This window comes from Felis catus, chromosome A1 (assembly GCF_018350175.1).
Source record: "Felis catus isolate Fca126 chromosome A1, F.catus_Fca126_mat1.0, whole genome shotgun sequence".
Lineage (NCBI taxonomy): Eukaryota > Metazoa > Chordata > Mammalia > Carnivora > Felidae > Felis > Felis catus.
Genome location: NC_058368.1, coordinates 178,669,470 through 178,692,847, shown reverse-complemented (window position 1 = coordinate 178,692,847; position 23,378 = coordinate 178,669,470). Strand labels below are relative to the sequence as shown.

The window sequence follows — 23,378 nt, the reverse complement described above, 5'->3', positions numbered from 1 at the left end:
TAATTTCATTTCTAAGCCTCAGTTTTCCTCTCTCTGAAACGGGGGTAGTATTCCTTACCCTTTGTCATGTTGCAAGTGTTCAGTGAATTACGTGAAGCCCCTCACATGGTGGACTAGCACACGTTGTTAGCATTACTGCCTCACACAATAAATTTTGAAGAGTAAGTTGTGAGAATAGGATGTGAAGGCCAAGATAAGTGAATGTACTTGAAAATTTCACATGAGAGTTATTATTTTAAGAGAATTTATAGAGGCACCTGGGTGGCTCAGTCAGTAAAGCGTCTGACTTGATTTCGGGTCAGGTCATGATCTCACGTTTTGTGAGATTGAACCCTGGGTCAGGCTCCATACTCTCAGCACGTAGCCTGCTTGGGATTCTCTCTCTCCTTCTCTCTCTGCCTCTCTCTCTCTCTCTCAAAAATAAATAAATAAATTCTAAAAAAAAATTATTAAGAGGATTTGTATTTTAAGGAATGATTGTTAAATATTTAGGTATGATAATGGCGGTAGGGATATGTTTTTAAAAGGAACCCTTCCAGACTGTAGGCCCTAAATGCCATTAACCAGTACAAAGAAACAGGGCTTCATGGGAGAAATGGCTGATTCCAGGCGTAGGGCAATTAACATACATGGTAAGTCTGCTCCTATCTTCTTGACTAACTTACATGCACGCTTCAAGGCCCAATCACATGTTACCTTCCTCCCTCTTCTGGAAGAATTGCTTCAACATGCTTACCTGTCATCTTTCTTTTTATCCAGCTCTGATAGTGGCTGACTTTTGAGAATAATAAACATCACCTACCAGTGCTACTCTGTAGCCTGCCTCCTCTGTCTTCACTGGAAAGATTCCTAATATTGCCCAGCAAAATCTTAGGCAAGGCACTATGTATCCCATTTTAAAAACTTCCTTTTGGAAAGATTTCAAATATATTCCAAAGTAGAACGAGAAGTACAGTGAACTCGCATGTGTCGTCACATATAACTCGCGGCCAACCTTGTTTCATTTACATTCTCCCCCACTCCACTGTCAACAGGATTTTGGAACAAATTTAAAACACCCTATTTTTTTATTTGTAGGTATTTCTATATATTCGTACCCTGATGAACACCGGGTGTTCTTTAAAGGCTGGGGCTAGCCCATGGGAGCCTTTGTGCCAGAGAGAATAAGGAAGGGCAACCCTCAGCAGCCTCAGCACCACCCCTGTCTCCACCTGCCCCCGGTGGGGTCTGGTGAGGGGAACAGAACCAAATGCAGCGGGGAGGGCGCCTTGAGGTGCTAGGGTCCTGTTCTCTGCTTCTCTCCCTCTTGAGTCCTCTGTGATGCCTCCCTTCGGGGTGGCAACGCAGAAGAGGCTGAGTGATTAGCCTGCAGGCCAAAGCCAGTCAAAGACCACAGGGGCTGACGTGTAGGGCCCCAGACATGGGAATCTTAGTCAGGGGACCTCTGTTCAGAACCTGCAGGATTCCTGCCACAGGAACTTGCTGCTCCTCAACCTGCAGCCGAACTCGGCTCTCAAAATCTGGATCAAAGCTGCACCGGTGAGAGTTGGCTGTCTCTTTAATGAGGAAACAGCACCCCCTGCTGTCTCTCCTGACTATAGCCAGACTCGCGTTAGTGCTTGGGACCTACTTACACCCCCTCACGACACCTGGGGAGTGGAGCCAAACCACTGTTCACGGCATTTTTTTCTTTTTTCTTTTTTTCACTTGCTTGATTTACTTCCAACAAACTTGGTCCTGAGGATTGGGAGATACCATCTAATGTATTGTTTTTATTATTTATAATGATAACAACTACCAATTATTGAACGCTTCTGTGTTAAGCACTTACATGCATTATTTTAATTCTCTTAGCAATAAAGCTTCCTATCCCCCCTTTTGTGGATTAAGAAACAGAAAATATTGATCAAATTACTTTTTATTTAACAACTTAATAATAATAATTTAATAATGGGTTATTTATCCGTTCACTCAACACACTTCTATTTAGCACCTGCTGTATCTCAAGCTCCTGAGGTACAATGATGACCAAGGCACTGCCTGTGGCTTCGTGAAGTCATAACAGAGTATGGAGGAGACAAGGGAGGAGAAAAGAATTAATACTGGTTGAGCATCTACTCTGGACAGGTCTGCTCGGTGTTTTGAATTTTACTACCTCATCTAATTTTCTAAGAATCCTGTGAAGTAGGTGTTTCTATATCCATTTTATAAATGAGGAAAACTGAGTCTCAGACAGCTCAGATCACTTGCCTAAGGTCGTACAGCTGGGTGGTGGAGAAACTGGGATTTAAACTCAGTTCTCCCTGATGCCAAGGCCTTGCTTTTGGGGGAGTATATGGTGGAAGAAATGCAATTTTTAGAAAAGGCTTAGTAAAGCATAAGAGGTCAGAAAGATGAAATGAGCAACTCTTCCCAGAGGCAGACAGATGGTTCACTAATATGGCTATAGTGATCTTTGAGTTCCGTTGATTATCCATTTCCTCAATCATTTAATGTGCCAAAACTAAAAATGTTCCCTGGGCACCTCATATGTGCTAGGCATCTTACGGGAAACCAGGAGATGGTGATGGACAAGCCAGTACGGTGGTGCCTGCCTTCATGCAGCTGGGGGGATCGGGTAGGTCTAGCATTAAACAGTGGAGCTCCCAGGAAACTCTCCAGCGGGGATCAGGTGCCCGGAAGAAAGAGGAACAACACGTGATACAAAAGGACAAGGAGAGCCCTGAGACTGAGGGTGTGTTGGGAAGGTCTGGCTGAGGAAGTCACATCTGAGTTGCTCTAGATGGCTGGGGGGCAGAGGCTAAATGGGGAGAGGTCAGAAGAGCCGCCAGCAGGAGGAAGGTCACATCTGCAGGTTCAAGGCCGGAAGCAGGTAGGAGCAGGAATATGGTGGAAAGGAGAGATGGGGAGGATGGTAGGGCTGGGGAGGGCTCAGGGACAATCAAGCCAAAGCTGGTAACATTAGCCTGGAGCAGTGCTTCTCAGACCAGGTGCGGGTAGCACAAGTTCTGTTTTTTGTTTCTGTTCCCTCACCAATGTTTCTGTAAAAAACAATAAGAAAAGTGAAAATTAAAAACCAGAGATATACAAAATAATACCACAAACTTATGGTTATTAGATTCAACAGACATAAAATTACTCTGTCAAATTGCTGTCTTTGCCCTTCCCCTTGTAGACCAGCACCCATTTGCAAACTGACCCCTGTCAAAGCCCATGCTTTGAGAAGCACTGCTTTAGAGCTTTGGTGTGCCACAGCATCTGTGCCTGGAAGAAGTAACAGACAAGGAGAAAACAGGAGGGGAGGGCATCGTGGCGGTCAAGGCAAAGCCGCAAAGAGCAGCCTGTGTGTCTGGGAATGGCAGAGGGTTGGGTAGAGCTGGAGAGCGAGTGGCAAGGCCGGTGGGCAGCTTTCTCGGCCGTGATGAAGAACTGGACACTGGGCAGGCCCCACACCTCAAAAGCACCTGCCAGGTCATTGCTCTCTTTTGAATGATGTGGAGCAGACAGGGGCAGTACTCCCTGTAGGAATTGTCCTGTTTTGAGCATCTAATTGCGAACTTCAGCATACTCCCTCCAAAAAGGAAGAAAGAAAGTGAAGAAATTAGCCTTTGATCAGATCTATACTGAAGTCCCAGGCAGCCATCTGTAACGTGAGTAGAAAGCTCAGAAATGCAATGGCTCAAGAACTTTTTTTTTTTTTTAATGTTTATTTATTTTTGTGAGAGAGAGAGAGACAGAGCATGAGTGGGGGAAGAGCAGAGAGAGAGGCAGACACAGAATCTGAAGCAGGCTCCAGGCTTTGAGATGTCAGCACAGAGTCCGATGCAGGGCTCGATACAGGACTGGGAGATCACGAACTGTGAGATCATGACCTGAGCTGAAGTCAGACGCTTAACCGACTGGGCCACCCGGGAGCCCCTCAAGAACTTTAACCAGGAGTCACTATCTGACCCAACATGGGCATTTTAGAAATACTCATTTTGTCATCCCAAGTATATTAGCAGCTCCTCCAAGGTAAAGAATAAAACCCTCAGCATAATAGAAATAGCTTCCATTTCTGAACCCTGGGCCCAAATGTTTCTCACACAGTATTCACAAATGAGGAAACTGGGGCTAGAGCCACTCGGCAGGGCACATGAATTCACACATCTAAGTGAGTGGCAGATTCAGGATTCTAACCCAGACCTGTCCAGCCCAGACCCTGCACTTCCTTCACTAGTTCACATGCTCCCTGGCTCCAAAAACGCTCCTGGGTCCAGGTGAATGAACCTAGGTGAGGAGAGATGGCTAAAGAGTCCTGGGGCAGGACTGGGAAGCCCAAATACCTCTTATCAGTAAGCATCTTCTGTAACCTGCCCATCAGGGTTCTCAAAGGAATGACAACTAAACCTTTTAAGCTTTTGGTTGGAGTGGAAACAAAAAACAATCTAAATGACTACTTTAAGAAAACACTGAAACTCAAAGGAAAGGGGTGCAGGAGTAAGTGGCTGGGAAACTGGGTTGTTTAAAAATTACCGAGCAGGGGCGCCTGGGTGGCACAGTCGGTTAAGCGTCCGACTTCAGCCAGGTCACGATCTCGCGGTCCGGGAGTTCGAGCCCCGCGTCAGGCTCTGGGCTGATGGCTCAGAGCCTGGAGCCTGGTTCCGATTCTGTGTCTCCCTCTCTCTCTGCCCCTCACCTGTTCATGCTCTGTCTCTCTCTGTCCCAAAAATAAATAAACGTTGAAAAAAAAATTAAAAAAAAAAAATTACCGAGCAGAACTGGCAGATGGGAAATCTGACATCTCCCTAAAATTGCAGTTTACCCTTCATTGAATATGCGCTCAGTGGCTTTCCTGCATTATCTCGTTCAGCCTAACCTTCACAACCCTCAGGAGAAGGTGTAGGCATTCCCATCATACAGATGGGAATCCGTATGTAAGCTGCTCAGAGTCTTGGAGTTCTTTTTTTTTTTTTTTTTTTAATTTTTTTAACATGTATTTATTTTTGAGAGACAGAGCACGAGTGGGGGGGAGGGGCAGAGAGAGAGAGAGGGAGACACAGAATCTGAAGCAGGCTCCAGGCTCTGAGCTGTCAGTACAGAGCCCAACATGGCGCTCAAACCCACGAACCGTGAGATCATGACCTGAGCGGAAGTCAGACGCTCAACCAACTGAGCCGCCCAGGCGCCCCGGAGTCTTGGAGTTCTTAAGTGGGAAAGCCAGGATTTCAACCAAGTTAGAAGACTTCAGAGCCTGAAATTCAAGCTCAGTGCTATCTGCCCCTGCAGCTAATGCAAGGCTAAAAGCTTTGGCTAGTGAAGTGAAGCTGAGACTATCCTCCGAAGGCAGCCAGGGGCATCCCTGGGACCCATGATTTTGAGAGTGCTCATCCCTGTGGGTCTGAAATGTGAGTCTTCCTTCAGGCACCAAATGAACGGCTCTTCCTGAGTATCCCTTGATAAATTATCCGGATGGACTTGTGAGTGGAGTTTTCATTTCTGTTCCCAAGTGTACATTCCATGGGATTTCTCTGAGCGTGTCTGGCCAGACAACGAACACCCATCTGAGAACCACAGCCAAAGGCAGGTCAGGTCCCACACAGGTGGGTTTCCCTTTCTCCTGGCTACAGTCCCCAGCACCGCAGCACTACCTAGCACACATACTTGGTGGCTACGGCTTACTGGCCGAGATGAATTTGACCTCGACATGATGATAATTATGATCCTGAGGGCATCATCACAGTAGAAAGTATCCAGGACAAATCCAGAGAAACAAATGGCAATCAGGCCCAGGTATAAATCGGACATGCAACCTTTGCTTGCACCTTGAAAAAGAGTCTTAGAAGAGCCCTTTCATTTGAGATGGTCACCAACATTATAGCCAATTGCAACCAATCATTCCTGCTAGCTCCTGCAACACTGACAGTGGGACTGTGAAGATGGCCAACCTGACTTTAGGGAACGATGTTTTATAATAAATCAATAAAGTCCTGGTCCTTCTGAGTTTGCATTCTGGGGAGAAAAAGACATTAAGAAAGCAAATACAAAATAAATGTAACAATTACTGAATGTGGTAAGTATTGGGCAGGAAAGAAATTGGGTGATGAGTCAGAGAATAACTGGGGGAGTGTATTTGTCATGGTCCCAGCAGGAAATACTCAAATTGGACAATTATTAAACAGACAGTTTACAAAAGTGTGCGCAAGATTGGGTAAAACAGAAGGTTCTGGGTCAGTACCCCTGTGGCTAAAAACAGCCGGGCACCATTTCTACCCCTAGCCTGAAGGGGAAGAGGGGAGAGCAGTTACCAGAACCTGCAACAGGAGGTCATCTGGGAACCTGATTGACAGGATCTGTGACCTTTGGAAGCCATACCACCAGCCTCAGTGACCCAGCAGGGAGGGAACAGTCCTAATAAATAAGGGCTAATGTCAGAAATGTTGTTTGGAGGAAGGCCTTTGACGCTTTGCTTCCAGGATGAATTCTCCTGGACATAGGAGTTGGGTTAGGGGGACGAGATGACCAGGAATAGAGAATAAATGGCCCAAGACTCCAGTGTGATCCCACTCTGAACACACACTCTTCAAGTACAGTAGCTTTTGTAGACAGCCACCCTTGGGACTTGACCTAATGCACACCAGGCCAGCTTAGAGCAAATGAACTCTCTTCCATCTGCCTGCTCAGGCTGGAGGGAGGCAGTCTCTAGACCTTGAAGGATGTCATTGGGCAAGCCACTTAGTATTTCCAGGGCTCTGTTTCCTTGTTGGTAAAAAGACAGTGTTAGGCTTAATGATTTCTAGGTACCAGGCAATGCTGTGTAGACGAACAAGCATAGGCTTTGAAGTCTAGCAGCCATGAGTTCAAACCCTTGTATACTAGAGCTGGCTGGACAAACCTGAGTGAACCACATCTTGGGGTCTCAGCTTCCCCATCTGACAAATGGGAATGATAACACCTACACAGGCCAATTGTGACATTTAAACAACGTATGTAAAATCTCCAGCACTCTGTGCGTAGAGTAGGAGCTCCATGCATGTCTATTCCAGCCCTTTGGGGCAGTATAGTGTGAGGGTCAAGAAAGCAGTTTCCAAGGTAAAGAGCAAGAGTTTGAAACTGGCTCTACCACTTTCTGGTCAGGGATCTTGGGCAAGTCACTTAATCTCTCCAAGTCTCTGCTTCCTTATCTGTAAAACAGGAAAGAAAGAAAAAAAAAAAAAAAGATATGCTGCCTGCCTCTATAGGAGTGTCGTCAGAATCTAATGAAATCATGCATGTTAAGCATGTTGAATATCTTTCCCCACCCCACTCCCACCTCTCATCCCTTCAGCCATAATATTCTGCAGCTGTACATAAAATTGCAAAAAGCTTTCCAGAATACTCTCTGTGAGATTTGCTCCGTATTTTTAGTTCAGAAAAGTTACCTGGGTTGATTACGCTGTTGTCAGAACTTTCACCATGATTGTCCTCCTAAGCCCAACACCCAACCTTACTTTGCCCTGGGTGACATGCATCTAAGATGTTAGACTGTGTACCCAGCAGAGAAAAGAACCTGCCTTTATCGCAGATCCACAGAAGGCCACCACGGAAGGAGTGCTGTCCCCAGTCCTCAGCCTCTCAATTTATTGCCCTAACTGCTTTCTCAGCCGCCTGGTGTGGCTTCCTAGGAAGCAAAAGAAATTCAAGTGACTAAGAAAGGAGCTGCTAATTTAAATGAATAACTTTGGCAAAATGAGCTCCCCTGAAGAGCTCTGAGGGAGATAATGGCAGCTTCTGTTTAGAGGCTGGAGTCAGGATGGTTGTTTATTGCACTCTTGGGCCAAGCATTGCCATAGCAACAAATGACTTCACGACAGTTTTGAACAGACTGTTTCTTTGAAAGAGTTTACATAATAGGGATTACTTGGGTTCTTTCTGGAAGGGATAACATAAGGACCCTTTTCTCCCCTTTTCTTAACATGAGAACATTTGAGGGAATACCTCTTTTCAAAAGCTGTACAGTGGAGTGGGATGGGGGTGGGCGGAGTAGAAAGGAAGGCTTTGCCAAAAATGTTAGCAGTTATATTCCCTACGTGGAGAGATGACCGGTGATGTGTTTGTTTGTTTGTTTTTCTTTCTGGGTGCTTTTCTGGTGGTCCGTGATGGTTTTAGTTTTGTGGCTAGGAAAAAATTTACATTAAAAACAATACATCAAGTAGGATAAGATGTAAGCCTGGAAATGTTAGAAAATTCATGATCAAAGTAGGAGAGGGTATTTGTGGTCCAAAAGAAGGTTGGGCCTGGCCTTGGGGAAGGAATGGCCCCCAGGGCCTTCACAGCACTACCGACCTGGCCTAGCATTTGCTGGCTTTTACTATGGGCCAGCACCCCAAAGGGTACTGAGTGACACATGGCCGGTTGACATCTTGCTGAGGGGTGAATTTGAATCCTGCTGACCTTGAGCTGGAGGAAGAGAGCCCCACCACTGCCCATTGCCCCCTTGCATCACTCCTTGACTCTACAGCACATACGGGGGCAATTCTTGCAAGATCAGAACTATGTTTCTTTGTGAAGTGTGTCCACGGGATGGATGATAGGGGGGAAAGTCAATAGTTAATGTGTGATGTGAGGATTTACCCAGGGGCCTCATGACTTAGGGGGGAAATGATATTTGAAAGACAGCCCCATGCTATGCAGATATTATTTTTATATTGTGAATTTGTTATTTTGTGAAGGTCTCAGGATGTATCCCTCAAAGACGCTTGTTCCAGTGATCAATATACTTGTACTTGTGCAGTGGGAATGGGGTATTGAGGGGGTGAGGAATTTCAGGGGGAAAAAAATCTAAGACAGCAAAACTTCTAGCATGCATACATTGAACCCCTTCTGTATACTAGGCATTCATTTTAAGGAATTCATAGTTATGCAGTAAATATTTAAGCAACGACAATATGCCATACTATGTTCATAAACAATATAATGGTGAAGGGTAGCATAATATACCACTCCAAAATGTGCCTCTTCAGCATAAGAATTATTTTGAGCTGATTATTTTTGAGAACATGCAGACACAGGAGAAGCTATAAAACAGAGTAGAAGTTACCCTTTTGCAAGGGACATTTACATTCATAAAGAAAGTCTCCATTTGTAAGTGTCTCCCTCTCTCTACCAAGAAGAGAAGGATGACTCTAAGTCACAAGAAACTCTTATTAGTGGGGAAGGCACAGACTTCATCCTTACTTATCCTTACTTCTTATGCTTTTTCTGGTAACCTCCCCCAAATTGGCCATCTTCCTCCCCTTCCCAACATCTTTCTTTTGTCTAGAGGAAGATAGTGTTTAAGCTGGTGGCTGGGGATATCTTGGAGAGGTACTCAGTTTTTCTCCCATGTTTACATGACATATACATACATTTTGCTAACAATAAGACAACATCCCCAAAATGGAGTCACTTACATTAAACCTCACATCACCAAACCCAGACTTAATTAAATTACCATTTCAGCTCTCCCCAAAATGGAATCTTAAACCAGTCGATCAGGAATCACCTGATGGGTGCTTATTAGGTACTCTGCGTGATAGACCCCTACCACCCTAAAGGAAAATAACCTTGCAATAACCAACATAGTTTTTTGCCCAATATAACTTCCTAGTTCCTTCTCCCCTTTGTCTATAAGTTTGGGGTTTTTTGTTGTTGTTGTTGTTTTGTGTGTTTGTATAGCTCCTCAGAGTTCCTTTCTATCAAGTAGATGGGATGCTGCCAGATTCATGAATCATCGAATGAGGTCAGTAAGATCTTTAAAATTTACTCAGTTGGAGGCACCTGGGTGGCTCAGTCAGTTGAGCCTCTGACTCTTGATTTTGGCTCAGGTCATAATCTCACAGTTATGGGATTGAGCCCTGCATCGGGCTCCACACTGGGTAGGGAGCCTGCTTAAGATTCTCTCTCTCCCTCTCCCTCTGCCTCTCCCATGCATGCTTGTGTGTGCACATGCTCTCTTTCTCAAAATAAATAAATAAATAAAATTTACCCAGTTGCATTTTTGTTTTTTAACAATGTTAATAAACTTCTGTCTGTTTTTCTCTTATTATTCTTTTACTATAGGGAGTCTCAACCACGAACTTAGAAGGGTAGAGGGGAAATTATTTTTTCTCTCTTAAAATGGCTAAAAACCACAAGCTTGGGTTCAGATTTGCATCAAAATCCAGTTCTGCAAATAACCAGCTGAGTGACCCTGAGCCATTTGTTAAGATTATACAAATAAGCAGTACACTCAGAATTTGAACCCATGCATATATGATCCCAGACTCATGGGTTGCTTAAATCCAACAGGTTTGGATTTCCTTTGGAAAGGATTTGTTGCTTTCTAGGATGTTCTCAGGCTTCTCTACTCCATCTGGATGTCTGCCTGGCTTTAGCCACAGTTCTGGCTGTGGAGTGTTCCTCCTACAGCACTATGTGTCCCGGAATCCAGGCTTTGGGACACTTTGTTTGTTTAGGCTATCCTACCTGTCTCCATTTTTAATTTTGTCAGAGCCATGAATTAAGCAAGAACCAGATCCAATTTATTAATTCCATTCCTACTCCGTGATCGTGCCCAGAGGCTTGTAGGCACACACTGTAAATCACAAAGAATAATAATAATAATAAAGAGCTCTCTGTTGAAAGCTGCCTTAGGAGACATCTGTCAGCTTGTCAGGGACCCCCAGAGAGCCAACTTCCTCTTCCCTCATTCCAGAATAAACCACAGGAAGAGTAGTCTGTACGTGACAGGAACTTTGAGGTCAGGTGGAGAGAAAGTACCAACCTCATCCATGTTCTTGGCTAGCCATGAAATTCTGACCCTTCTTTTCTACAAAAATAGGAAATTTATATATTCATGTGTCAAGCAGTTAGCACAGATGACCAAATGCAATCTTCACAATAGCCCTATTAAGTAAATACTGAAATTTCCTCACTTTACATATAAGGACACTGACTTCTCAAAGAGGATAGGTATTCTAGAATGCATAACTTATAAACTGAGGCGCTGGGATGTAAAACCAGAGCCACAGGATTCTAAACCTGTGCTCTTTTAACCACACTAGGCTACTAGAAACTTCTAGATTCTTCTTAACAGTCCTTTTTGAGCATTCCAGCAAAAATTCCCAAACTGTGGTCCTGGTATAAAAGAGAATTAGGCCAGTGAGAATGTTGCTTAAAACACACATTGCCCTCCAACTACCTCCCTTCTCTAGGAGATGGGTGAAGATTTTCTTATTCACTCAATAAATACTCCCTGGCTCCTACTCTGAGCCAGGCACTGGACTAAGTATTGACAATTCAGGGGCAAATAAAGGCCTGACAATACAGGCCTCAACAACCTCACAGTCTAGCAGAAAAGAAAGACAAGGAAACAAACACATAAGTTTTTGGAGTGTTCTTAAGAATGTTAGGAGGCGCCTGGGTGGCTCAGTCGGTTAAGCATCCAACTCTCAATTTTGGCTCAGGTCATGATCTCACAGTTTGTGGGACTGAGTCTTACATCGGGCTTGTGCTGACAGCGTGGAGCCTACTTGGGATTTTCTCTCCCCCTCTCTCTCTCTGCTCTTCACTGTTCACAGTTTCTATGTCTCTCTCAAAATAAATAAGTAACATTAAAAAAAAAAAAGATGTAGGGGATACATTGAAAGGATGTGGGGGAGATGAGTTTCTAAGCAAACACCCCCTACAACATCAGAGATGCTGTGAGGGAGTAGTAGGCATATGGCCCTGCCCTTTCCCAACTGAATGATCTCAAGCCCAACAGTAAACCTCTCTGAGCTCAACTCCCTCATGTGTAAAATGGGGGTAATGCTATTTTGCACGGCTGGAACAATTAAATGAGACAACCTAAGCCATTTTTAACATCCCCTTCCTTCCATCACCATGTATCACTCATCACCGAGGCAGTGCTGATTCTATCCCCTAAACGCTCTCTCTGATCTCATTTCCATCTCTTCTGCCACCATTTCGAACAACTCACTGCCATCTTTCACGTGGACTACTGCACTAGACTCCTAACTGGACTTCTTGAGCCTATTCTTGTCCTCTTTCTATCTGTTGTCCTTCATGAAGCCAGGATCATCTTTCCGAACCACAAATGTGATTATATCAACCACCACCATTCCCATCCTCCACCTGTGTAAGAACACTTAGTGGCTTCCCACAGGTATCAGGAGAAACCATAATCCACACAACCTCCATGGCTCTGCCAGAGTCCAACCTCTCCCTTCTCCAGTCTCTTTTTGCCCTAGGCATTCCCTTACTCTCTGCACCCCAGCCTTGCCAGACATGTTTTCAAGCCATCATATCCTCTAGGCTGTCCTCTGACACAGGGCCCGTGAACATGTTGTTACCGCTGCCAAGAATGTTCTTCTCCCCTTCTGATCTCAGCCTGAATGCTCCTACCTCAGGGACACACACCATGACATGTCTTCTTCCTATACAGTGCCTAATTAAATTGTCACTTAATATGCATTTGTGCCATTTGTGGACCCCAGTTTGTCTCCTCCTCCAGACCATGAGCTGTCCATGTCTGGCTCCAGACAAGCAAGACACTTTTGGGTTTGGGCTCAACTCCTAAATGCCTAAAACCTGGTGTCTGACACAGACACCAAGAAGAGATATTCAAAAAAGATTCACTGCATGCATTAATGCACATACTCAGTGAGTTTATAAAAATGTGAGTTCCTGGGGTGCCTGGGTGGCTCAGTCAGTTAAGCATCTGACTCTTGGTTTTGGCTCAGGTCACGGCCTCACGTTTCGTGAGTTTAAGTCACATGTTGGGCTCTGCAGTGACAGCGCAGGGCCTCTTGGGATTCTCTCTCTCTCTCTGTCTCTGTCTCCCTCCCTCTCTCTCTCTCTCTCTCTCTCTCTGCTTCTCCCCTGTTCATGTTCTCTATCTCTCTCTCTCTCTCTCTCTCAAAATAAATAAACATTTTAAAAAAATATATGAGTTCCTTTTTCCTTGCCTAGGGCTTTTATACATGCAAATTTAAAAAATTTGCTTTTGTTTGATGGTTGTTTTAATGAAATAAATGATTTGTCCGAGTCCTCAACAGTGCAAACTCCTAGAATTTCCCCCTGTACAAGAGATGGTCGGCAGAGGGCCCCAGAGGAGCAATTATGGAAGTCAGGTCCGGGGAACTAGCAGCCGCTGGTAGACAGCAGAGCCAGTCCCCAAATCTGTCCATCCTTGAGCCACTCAGAGAGACTACCACCACCAGACTGCATACTGCAGTGGGGGTCTGCCCCACCATGTCCAAGATCTTTTGGATCCGGCCTCAAGAAACATAGGAATTCATAGGGTAGGAGATCAGAGGCCTGTGTAGGTTATTTTAACACAAATCCAATGCTATTCCTTGACTTGTCAGTACACACTGAAAAATTTGTAATCAAGAGCTCACACCATTGGGTAGAATCATACATGAGTGTTAGGGGAGATTTGCTTTCTTTGGGGGCCACTTTTTGCTTGCCAGTCAGTAGTTTTATTTCCATTTTAATTTTCAGAGCGTCTGCCCCCCAGCAACAGCCTGTGGTTTGGAATTCATGGCTCTGTGGTGTGTTTATGCACTACGCTTGCTTGTAATTGACAAATTTAAATTCTGGTCATATTTCATTTATTACACAGACCCGGGGAAAAATCCTCGGCAAAAACCTAATTACAGCGAAAGTGCCACAAGGTAATTGCTGTGAAAGAGCCCCTGCAGCGGCAGGGCTGAGTATTTCATCCACCCATAAAACGATTATGCTGACAAGATTCTGGAAAATAATAAAATCCGTTTAATAAAAAAGAAGCAAAATATCAGTGTTTTTACACACAAAGTATTAAAACATCCTTCATTTTGGACAGATCCTAAGTCATTTGATTTTTATTCAAGTGATGATCCACAGCCCTGATGGTTTCGTGATCCTTCCCACACAAGGCTGCTTTGAGGCTTTCAGGCCTGTTGTTGTTTTCTAGAACAGCCATGAGTCTGCTTTTCATGACTGTCTGGGATCTTTGGTCTGTGTATCAGAATGAGAAAGCAGACGGAACGAAGGGAGAATGCTTGGTGTTTACCTTATTGTGGTTCATCCACTTTCTGCTTAGCCACCATGGGGACTCTCCCTCTCTCAGAAGGCTCAGAAGTCATGAAGGTGGGGGGATGGCTTCCACTGTCAGAGCTTTGCTGGCAGGAGCGGCAGGTGCTAACGCCCAGCTTGGTTTCTCTGACTCTTGAGGATATCACTATAGCAGCAGGCCGATTCATTTACACAGGCTGAAGTGAACCGCACGAAGACGTATTGAGCACTTACTATATTCCCAGAGTTGTGCTAGGCAGAGGGTACAACAGTAACAATGAGTGGGTGATGGGGAACAAGACGAAAGTTCCCTGCCTTTCCAAGAGGTATATATGTGTGACCCAAACAAAACGAAAAAGTAAACAGAAACATACATTTTAAAATTACAAATTATATCGAGTGTTCTATGGAAACAAGACACTGGGATGGAGAGTGGGGTGACAGAAGAGGTTGGCCCCCCTGAACCCCAAAGTGTGAAAAGGAGCCAGTGTGGGAACGTCAGAAGGAAACAACTGCAAAACAGTTGTTGGCATGGGCGTGGAGTGAATGACTGAGGGGGAGACAGACTGGAGCTCAGGGCCTTATAGACAGGGTCAGCAGGTGGGTGTTTCTTCCCAGGGCTACAGGAAACCACTGAAGGCTTTTAAGCCAGAGAACGACATGATCTAATTTACATCTTAAAAAGCTCATCCAGCTGTAGTATGTAGCGTGGGCAGGTGACAGCAGGCAGGAGCAGCAGCAGCAAAACCAAGGAGGATGCCATTGCTAGCAGCGCAGGAAGGGCCTGGTGGTTTCCCACACCAGGGGGATGGCCCCAGAGCCAGGGGTAGGCAGAGTTCTAGTACCAAGAGTTACATTTAAACATGTAAATGTCTTTAAAAACCACATGAAAGCTCAGACCTTAGCACTACACCTTCTGGCACAGTGGCAAGTGAAACTGGAAGGAAACAAACAAAAAGCCTAGGAGACAGAAGGAATCAAGACCTAAATTAGGAAGAACTGGAAGCTGAAATGTGCATCCCCTTCCTCCCCGCTCTGCAAACCAAACAGACGTGGTGAGGTGCCACTGCCGTGCTGGGGAGGGGGAGCTTCCACCCAAACACTTTCCTCTCTCAAAGGGAGATTAAATGGACCTGATTTATGCCTGAAAATTATATATACATAATATATATTGCATTAATATATATGCAATATATATATTTATATATAACATACATTATATATATGTATGTGTGTGTGTGTGTGTGTGTGTGTGTGTGTGTGTGTCTGTGTGTCTGTGCATAGTGAATGAATTCTGGCACCAGTGGCCAAAATAAGTTTCAACTATGGTCATGCATGTGGGATTTGCAAAAGATGCCCAGTGAAGACCTTAAGTCTCCATGCCTCACAGTATGGTCTACAGTTGAACTAGGTTAAAATGGAAGAAGGAGGAGTTAAGAATGCAGATTTAGGGACCCTTACCTTAGACATATTAAATCAAAGTCTTCAGGGCGAGCCTGGGAATCTGCATTTTCACAAGCATCATAAGTAACTGTTGTGTACCATAAAGCTTGAGGAATTCTGCTTTACAGTGATTGATGTTGTACCAGGTTGAGAAATGCCCTGGAGAGTGTAAAATACAGAGAAGTGGATTGGAACTAAAGTCACAGCTGGGCTAAATAAATAAACACAGAGAAATGAAATCACCTGTAAATCTTACTACCCAGAGATGTTTGCTAACAATTGGGTGTATATTCTTCCAAACTTGCTTTTATGCCCACACACGTTGTTTTGCTTAAAAAATGGTGAGTACACACTTATATTCTATTGTAATTAACTTTGTGAACATAATATAATTGTTTTCACGAAGATGCTGATTTTTCAGTGCAAGGCTGGCTGACGTGGGTGAGGCGTCGGGAGTTGAGGGTATTGCCTAGGGGGAGAAACATCTGATCAGGATCTATGTCTTTAATAAACAGGAGAAGTATCGTCAGGGGGATGCCGGGCTGACAAGATAGAATTGGAAACATATTTTATTTGGGGACAGAAAAGGTTTTCTCTGATTGGTGGATCTCTGGAAATAAACACAACTCGTATCATGAATATGCCTTGCTGGATGAAGGCATTTTCTAAAAAGCCAGGCACAAAGAGTTTTCAGACAAACAGGCAAGCAACTGTCAAAAACAGCACCATGTCGAATAGCATCAACTTTTGCCCATCTGCTTTCTCAAAGACCTAACTTCATTCTTGCATCACAGGAATGTTGAAGGAAGAAGAGGGCCAAATTCTGGCACAGTAAGTGTATGCATTTTATTATTTCTGGCATCAAGTTGGAAAACTTCAATCTTCTCTCTTGGCTTCCATACCTACTGAATCTACAAGCCTTTAGACTGTTTGCTTTTCTTTTTAGGGTTGAAGTGTTTGGGGCCTAGGGTTGCCAAATTTTGCAAATAAAAGTACGGGATTCCCAGTTAAATTTGACTCTTAGATAAACAGATGAATTTTTAATATAAGTATGTGCTGCACAATATTCAGGAAATACGGTAAAAGAGAAATTATTTGTTGTTTACTTAAAATTCAAATTTAACTGGATGTGCTGTATTTTACCTGGCAACTGTATTTGGGTAGCTTCCTATTTCAGAGGAAAATGTTGGTACAGACTGTAATTTCTTTTTCCCTCAGATTTATTGAGATATAATTGACATATGACATTAAGTTTAAGGTGTACAGTGGGATGACTTTATATACAAATCTATTGTGAAATGTTTACCACAATAAGGTTAGTTAATACATTCTTGACTTCACATAATAAGCATTTTATTGTTTTTATGGCGAAAACATTAAAGCACGACTTTCACAGCAACTTTCAAATATACAATAGAGTATTGTTAACAATAGTCACCAGTTTGGATCCTTGGAATTTATTCATCTTATAAGTGGAAATCTGTACCCTTTACCTAACATCTTCACATTTCCCCCACCCCTAAACTCTGGTAACTGCCATTCTACAATCTGTTTCTATGAGTTCCATGCTTTTAGATGCTACATAAAAGTCTCTGTCTGACGTATTTCACTCAGCATAATGGCCTCAAGGTCCATTCCTGTTTCACAAATGGCAGGATTTCCTTCTTTTATGTAATTTCTTAATTAGAAGTGAAAAGAGTCACAGTGAGCCATGTGGGTTTTCGTTAACAACACCTTTCTATAGCTCAGAAGTATTTGTCCTGGAGAAAAAGAAAATGATTTTTCCCAATGAAACATCAGCTGTTTGAAGAAGACAATGCCCAGGAACCCACTTTCTCTGCAGACCACAGTGGTGGAAGTCACGTGCCTTCTCACTTTTTTTACATGATTGGCTAGGGGGAGAGCATTGGTTGTTCTGGCACATGAGGATTACCTTGATCTACCAGACACTGGTCATGCACCACAAGTTATGATCTAAGCACGTGCTTGTCACCTCCTAAATTTCTATGCAAGAAGGTTGCACAAAGCCATATTCAGATGGGAGTTGGCTCTCCTGCAGGAAGCCAGTCCACAGGCACAAAGCCCAGCACTTCTAATTGATGATGAGCATGGAAATGTTGTGAATGGGAACTCTGAGAGCAAGTGCAAGAAGTGAGATATTTTACTCAATTTGATTTCCTGGAAATGAAAGACTTTAAATCAAGAATTCGCAATAAAACTAACTGAGGCACTCGCACCCGACTCCATAAAATGCTTAATCACCTTGTCGTTCTGTAACAGCTTTTCTTTTTATGGGAGAATTTACCAGCTTTTTAATCTTCTTTATTTGATCAACATTAGAATCAACAACAGTAACCTGTGTTGAGTTCTAGTAGAGCATGGCAAACTTATTAAGGAAGACAGATTTTTCAGGGCCTCATCTATAATAGTCTCAAGAAGCAGCAGATCATGCTTTTAAAGTTTTGGTTTCTCAGGAAAAGAAAAAAGAATCTATAGTTACTTAAGAAGGAAAAGCACTACAATAAGTAGTCATCATTGCTCTAAGACATATTTATGAAGGAAAATACATTATTACAATCTATCTTCTTCTGAGTCCGCATCTCTTTTTTCCTCTTATACCATGTATTTAAAAAAAAAAAACACAAAATTGATTCTTTTTCTTCTTTTTCTTTAAAAGCTTAATGATGATCTTTTCCAAATTACAGCATTTGAATCTACTTATAAGAAGTCATCAGCATTCAAGATGGGTGGGAGTTCTTTGGATTCCATCAGAACTCCTGTGAGCAGAGTCCTAAACCACAGGTATCTGACCTGAGACAGGTACTTCAAACAAGTGTTTGAAGTAACAAGCGAAAACATCCTGTGAATGGAGTCCGTGTGTTTGAGACGGTAGAGCCCCACAGGCACCACATCCTACCAAGCCCCGCCCCCATCATCTCCGGCTGCTCAGGATTCTCGGTCTTAATGCTCTCTCAACCCACCTATGCTTTTCACCCTACTTCTCTTAAACACTTTATTTCCTCCTGCTATGACCTCTGTGGAGTTTCCAAACACACATCTGGATGCACGTCTGAGGTCCAGTTTTTAGTAGTCTGCAGAAATGTAAGGGGGAGAGGAAAAAAGAGACACATCCAGTAAGATTTTTATTAAGCTGGTCTTACTCTGAAATTACTATTAGCTTTCTTCTTTCTTCCTTTCTCATTTGATGTTAAATTAAATTATCTCTGCTTTTACAAAAACAGTGATGGCAGTTATTTTTGTTTTGTTAATGTCCTTAATTTGAAAAATAAATGTAGCTCAACTTATGTTGGTTACTTTTATGCTTGTATGTGCATTAGTACCTGCGTGTTTAAGTTCAATGATTTGTGAAGCCCGGACGTTATGGAGCCATGATGTACTTGTTTCAACAGATGGTATCCTGGACTGGGAGACCACTTGGTGCAGAGAAAAGAACAGAAGACTCTGGAGTTGCACATACAGAATGTGAATCTGGTCTTGTGCCCCTGAGGAGGCACTAGACTCTGATCTTAAGCTTTGTTTTCCACACAGCTGGGGTGATAATAGCTACCTCAGAGCGCTGTTAGAAGATGAAAGCTTCTAACATAATTCTTTAATTTTTTTAAGTTTATTTATTTTGAGAGAGAGAGAGGAAACGGGGGAGGGGCAGAGAGATGGGGGGCGGTGGAGGGGGAGAGAGAGAGAGAGAGAGAGAGAGAGAGAATCCCAAGCAGGCTCTAGGCCGTCAGCACAGAGCCTGATGTGGGGCTCGAACTCACAAACTGTGAGATCATGACCCTAGCTGAAGCCAAGAGTTGGACGCTTAACTGACTGAACCACCCAGGTTCCCCTCTAACATAATTCTTTTCTTTTTTTGAAATTATTTTAGTGTTTATTTATTTTTGAGAGAGAGAGACAGAGTGTGAGCAGGGGAGGGGCAAAGAGAAAGGAAGACACAGAATCTGAAGCAGGCTCCAGGCTCTGAACTATTAGCACAGAGCCCGGCGCAGGGCTTGAACTCATGAACCGCGAGATCATGACCCGAGCCAAAGTCAGAAACTGAACCAACTGAGCCACCCAGGTGCCCCACCTCTAACGCAATTCTTAATACACAGTGAGTGCTAAATGAACGTTTGTTAGCTGACCTTCTGTGCCTCTTCCCCCCCCCCCCCACTCAGCACTCGAAGAATTAGGTAACAAATGCTCAGCGCATATATCAGAAATAAGAAAATGCTGGACTGACACCAGCAAGTGTCCACAGTTAAAATTAGTGAGGGAAGCCTTGGCAGAGACTGGTATGAAACTGCAGATTTGGGTAGGATTAATTCAGGAAGACTCCTTCCAGGATTGGGGTGAGTTTTGAAAGGCACCATAGCATGTTGAGAATGAAGGTGTCCTAGAAAGGGACAGCACCTAATTCTAGGTTGAGCAAAGCGTGGGACATATCCTACGAGGGATGAGAGATGGTTTTATATGGCACACAGGCATTAAACAACACATAATCACGAGTGAGAGTTATTCCCTGTGCAACTCTTTCAATCCTACTCACATCAAAAAGAAATCCTCAGTTTGTGCTAGACTATGTTTAACATTTCTGTAACACATAATAACCCATCTTCACAAAGAAGATCCAGCTGCAGGAACATAGCCATCAGGAGGCAAGAACGTCTTGATGGTTACAGATATTGTCTTATTTCCACAGTCTTTATTTTGCCTGTCACCTTCTGTTTACATTGATGATATAAAAAAATTTTAAGTAGATTTAAATTTTAAAGGAAAATAAATTTAAAATACTAAGGTAATAAAACAGGTAGTACATAGTTTAGAGCAAATAGTCGTAACAGTGGCCTTACAGTGAGTGAAATTTAGGAAACACTGATCTAGCCCATCCCTCTCATAAAGAAACAGACGAGGAAACTGAGGTTGGGAGGAAGGCAGGTACTCATTTCCAAGATTACATAGGTAGTTCTCCTTAGGACTGAGTTGGTTCTGCATGTCCCTCCTCATCTAACTCTGCATCAGACAGCAAACACTAGTGTCAAACTGAAAGTAACTGAGTATAAAATACACAGCAGACTATGTGCTGCGGGTTGTCAGGAAAACACTGGTTCAAGAGGCTGCTGGGTATTTTAGGGGAGGCTTAGAGAAGGCAAAGACTTGTTTAGAAAGTCTAAGCCCATTCCCCATTCCCGAGGGCACTAAGAAATGTCTTTGAGTCAGCCCCAGAGATGGTAGTCCCAGAGAGTCCTCTGTAGTGCCAGAGAATCTAGCAAAGATGGCTTGAATCCCAGCTTCTTCACCAGCAAGTATTCCACTCTACTGTACTCTTCACTCACCTGTAAGGATTTATAAGAATGGTAATAGCGAACATTTATTGGACACATCATCTGCCAAGTCCCTTTGATGCATTATCTCACTTACCCCTCAAAAGAAAACTAGAAGGTAGTTATTATGCCCTCCACATGATAGATGAGGACATTTGGACTCTAAATGATTAAAGTGCTTACCAGCACCTCTCTAGCTAAACGTAATGCTGGAGTCAGATTCAAACCTGAGCAGTTTCAGTCCAGAGTCTGGCCTTAATCACACTCTTTTACTGTTAAAACTGAATGCAGATTAAGGGCTGGGACTCACCTAGCACAGCGCCTGGCACACAGGAAGTAAAACGTCAACACCTTTCCCTCTCTCCCCCTCAGCCCACAGGTCACTGCTAGTCACTTCCAGTCTCGCATCCAGAACTTTCTCCTACAGTGCCTTGCCTGGGACTACAACTCCCAGGATGCACCAGGTGGAGAAGCTGGCCAATCAGGAAGCACATTCCCCGCCATTACTTTCGGCCCCGCCCCACCTGCAGTCAGAGTTTTTGTGAGAGTTGGCTGGCCAGGTGAGTCTAGACAGGGTTGGTTTGTGGACAAAACGAGGTTACTGGGTCTCAAAAAATCCTAATCAGGTTTGGGGAGGGGGCAGGTGGAGGCTGTTGAAATTTCCAGGCTGCTTCAGACTCCGTCGGCGGCGTCCCAGTGGGCAGGCCCTAAGGGCCTGAGGCTCCTCACTGCCATGGGTTAGATCTAGAAGGAACTGATGGTTGGATGGATCCAGGCAGTGCGGGTGGTCGTCCCAAGGGCAGGGTCACGCCGGGCGCATTGTACATGCTACTGGTCCGGTTTGGGAGCAGAGGGGTTGTGGAAGCTTCGAGGGGGCTATCTTCAGTCACCAAGTGCCGGCTGGGCAGGCCAGCGGCACCCGAGGACTCCTCGCGGGTGGAGGTTGGGCTGAGGAGGAGGGGGTGGCCTTTAGAACAAACGCTCTAGGGATGATAATCCCCCAGGTTGAAGGCCAGAACGAACTGTGCCTCCAGGCCAACTGGTTGAAGGTTAGTGCCTTAGTTGCGTTAGTGTCTACAGTATCTTGGCCTCTTAGTCCACCATTTCCTCTGTCCCTAGAGGCTGCTCACCACTTGTCACTCCTGGGGAATGTCCTTTGACCGGCCTCTCCTTTTTCTGACCAATGGCCTAACCCATCTCTCCAGTCCAGTGGGGTCCAGTCCCAGCTCTGCCCCTGACCCCACCCATCCAGGGGCACTCAAGGACGGCGGGAAACCCGACCCTGCTGGGGGGGCGGGGGGCGGTCAACTTTCTCCGGCATATCTCTATCCACTTAGTTTCTACTTGTCTCTTGGTTTTTTAATTTTAATTTTTTTTTTTACAAACATTCTAAATTAAAAAAATTGTTTTAAATGTTTGTTTATTTTTGAGAGAGCAACAGACAGGGGAGAGGCAGAGAGAGAGAGAGGGAAACAGAATCCAAAGCAGGCTCCAGGCACTGAGCTGACAGCACAGAGCCCGACGCGGGGCTGGAACTCACTGAGGGTGGGGTCATGACTTCAGCCGAGGTCGGATGCTTAACCAACTGAGCCACCCAGGCACCCCTATTCTTTATGTTTAAAGTTATTTCATCCTTTCCTTCCCCTTCCCTTCCCTATCTCTCCCTTCCCTTGCTTTCCTTCCCCTTCCTTTCCCTTCCTTTCTTTCCCTTTTCCCTCCTTTCCCTTCCTTCCCTTCATTTCCTTCCCCTTCCCTTCCCCTCCTCTACCCCTTCCTCTTCCCTTCTTTTCCCTCCCTTCCCTTCCCTCCCTCTCCCCCTCCCCTTCCCCTCATCTTTCTTTTTCCCTCAAACATAAATCTTTTGATTTGCTATACCCAACCAAGTAAGACAACTACCATTCCCTTTTTGGCTTGCAGGGGCTTGTAGGTGGGTGCAGAGTATATTTTATTCGTTGTTTGGAAAACAAAATTTTTATTTCTTTGTAGTGGCTCTGAAGTGAGTGATACAGGATGAATTTCTGGACTCAGGAGAAAGCAGAGGCAAGAAATTGACTTGAAGTTTAGTTTATTTTCATTATCTTGGACAAGCAGCCTGACCCATAATTACTCGCCTTTTACATTGCTGGAGTTGTGTGTGCTAATTGTGGGTTATTATTTCAAGTCTTTTTGAGACATTTCAGTGGCTAAGATTAGTTTTTAGTAAACCTGTTTATGTGTTTGTATCTGATGCAATTGGTTAAAAATATGTACTGTACATGCAACATTGTAACCTGTTGATTTACACATTTCAATTAACTAGGATTTTTTTAAAAAGTGTATTGCCCTATGTCCCAAAATTAAATTAAAAGTCGCCATTTTGCCATCTTGTTAGTTTATGAATTATAATTGAATCTTACTTTGAGGTTTACTGTGGACTTTATCCTTCAAAAATAAGTTAGAAAAATACACTGTCTTACATAAACAAAATTAAAGAAGGTTTTATATGACTACTTAATTCTAAGATAGTTTATAAGTGCTGAGGCTTTCTGAACACGGGACATCTGCATTTCGGTTGTAAGGGTCCCATCATGTTAT

General features: G+C 43.9%; 1 protein-coding gene and 1 long non-coding RNA gene across 6 annotated transcripts in view; one reads left to right on the top strand and one right to left on the bottom strand.

Moving 5' to 3' along the window:
* Positions 1 to 1,900: 1,900 nt before the first annotated feature.
* Positions 1,901 to 21,335, bottom strand: LOC123379600. Of its 2 annotated transcripts, none has more exons than XR_006584247.1 (4): positions 21,115 to 21,334; positions 15,502 to 15,642; positions 14,039 to 14,292; positions 1,901 to 3,041 (listed from the first exon to the last, which is right to left on the bottom strand). It is a non-coding gene; the product is annotated as an uncharacterized LOC123379600 (long non-coding RNA). The 2 variants fall into 2 exon arrangements; XR_006584248.1 differs by lacking the exon at positions 1,901 to 3,041 and adding an exon at positions 7,539 to 7,639 and having other exon boundaries at positions 21,115 to 21,335.
* Positions 21,268 to 23,378, top strand: part of CA1H5orf58 (chromosome A1 C5orf58 homolog) — a 16,720-nt gene continuing 14,609 nt past the window's right edge. The window contains exons 1-2 of one of the 4 annotated variants that reach the window (XM_045035745.1): positions 21,268 to 21,364; positions 22,791 to 22,844. In XM_045035745.1, the coding sequence (XP_044891680.1) occupies positions 22,815 to 22,844 (30 nt within the window). In that variant the 5' untranslated portion in view covers positions 21,268 to 21,364; positions 22,791 to 22,814. Of the gene's footprint in view, positions 21,365 to 22,790; positions 22,948 to 23,378 lie in introns of those variants that run through there. The other 3 variants (XM_023259707.2, XM_045035750.1, XM_045035753.1) reach the window with 3 other exon arrangements.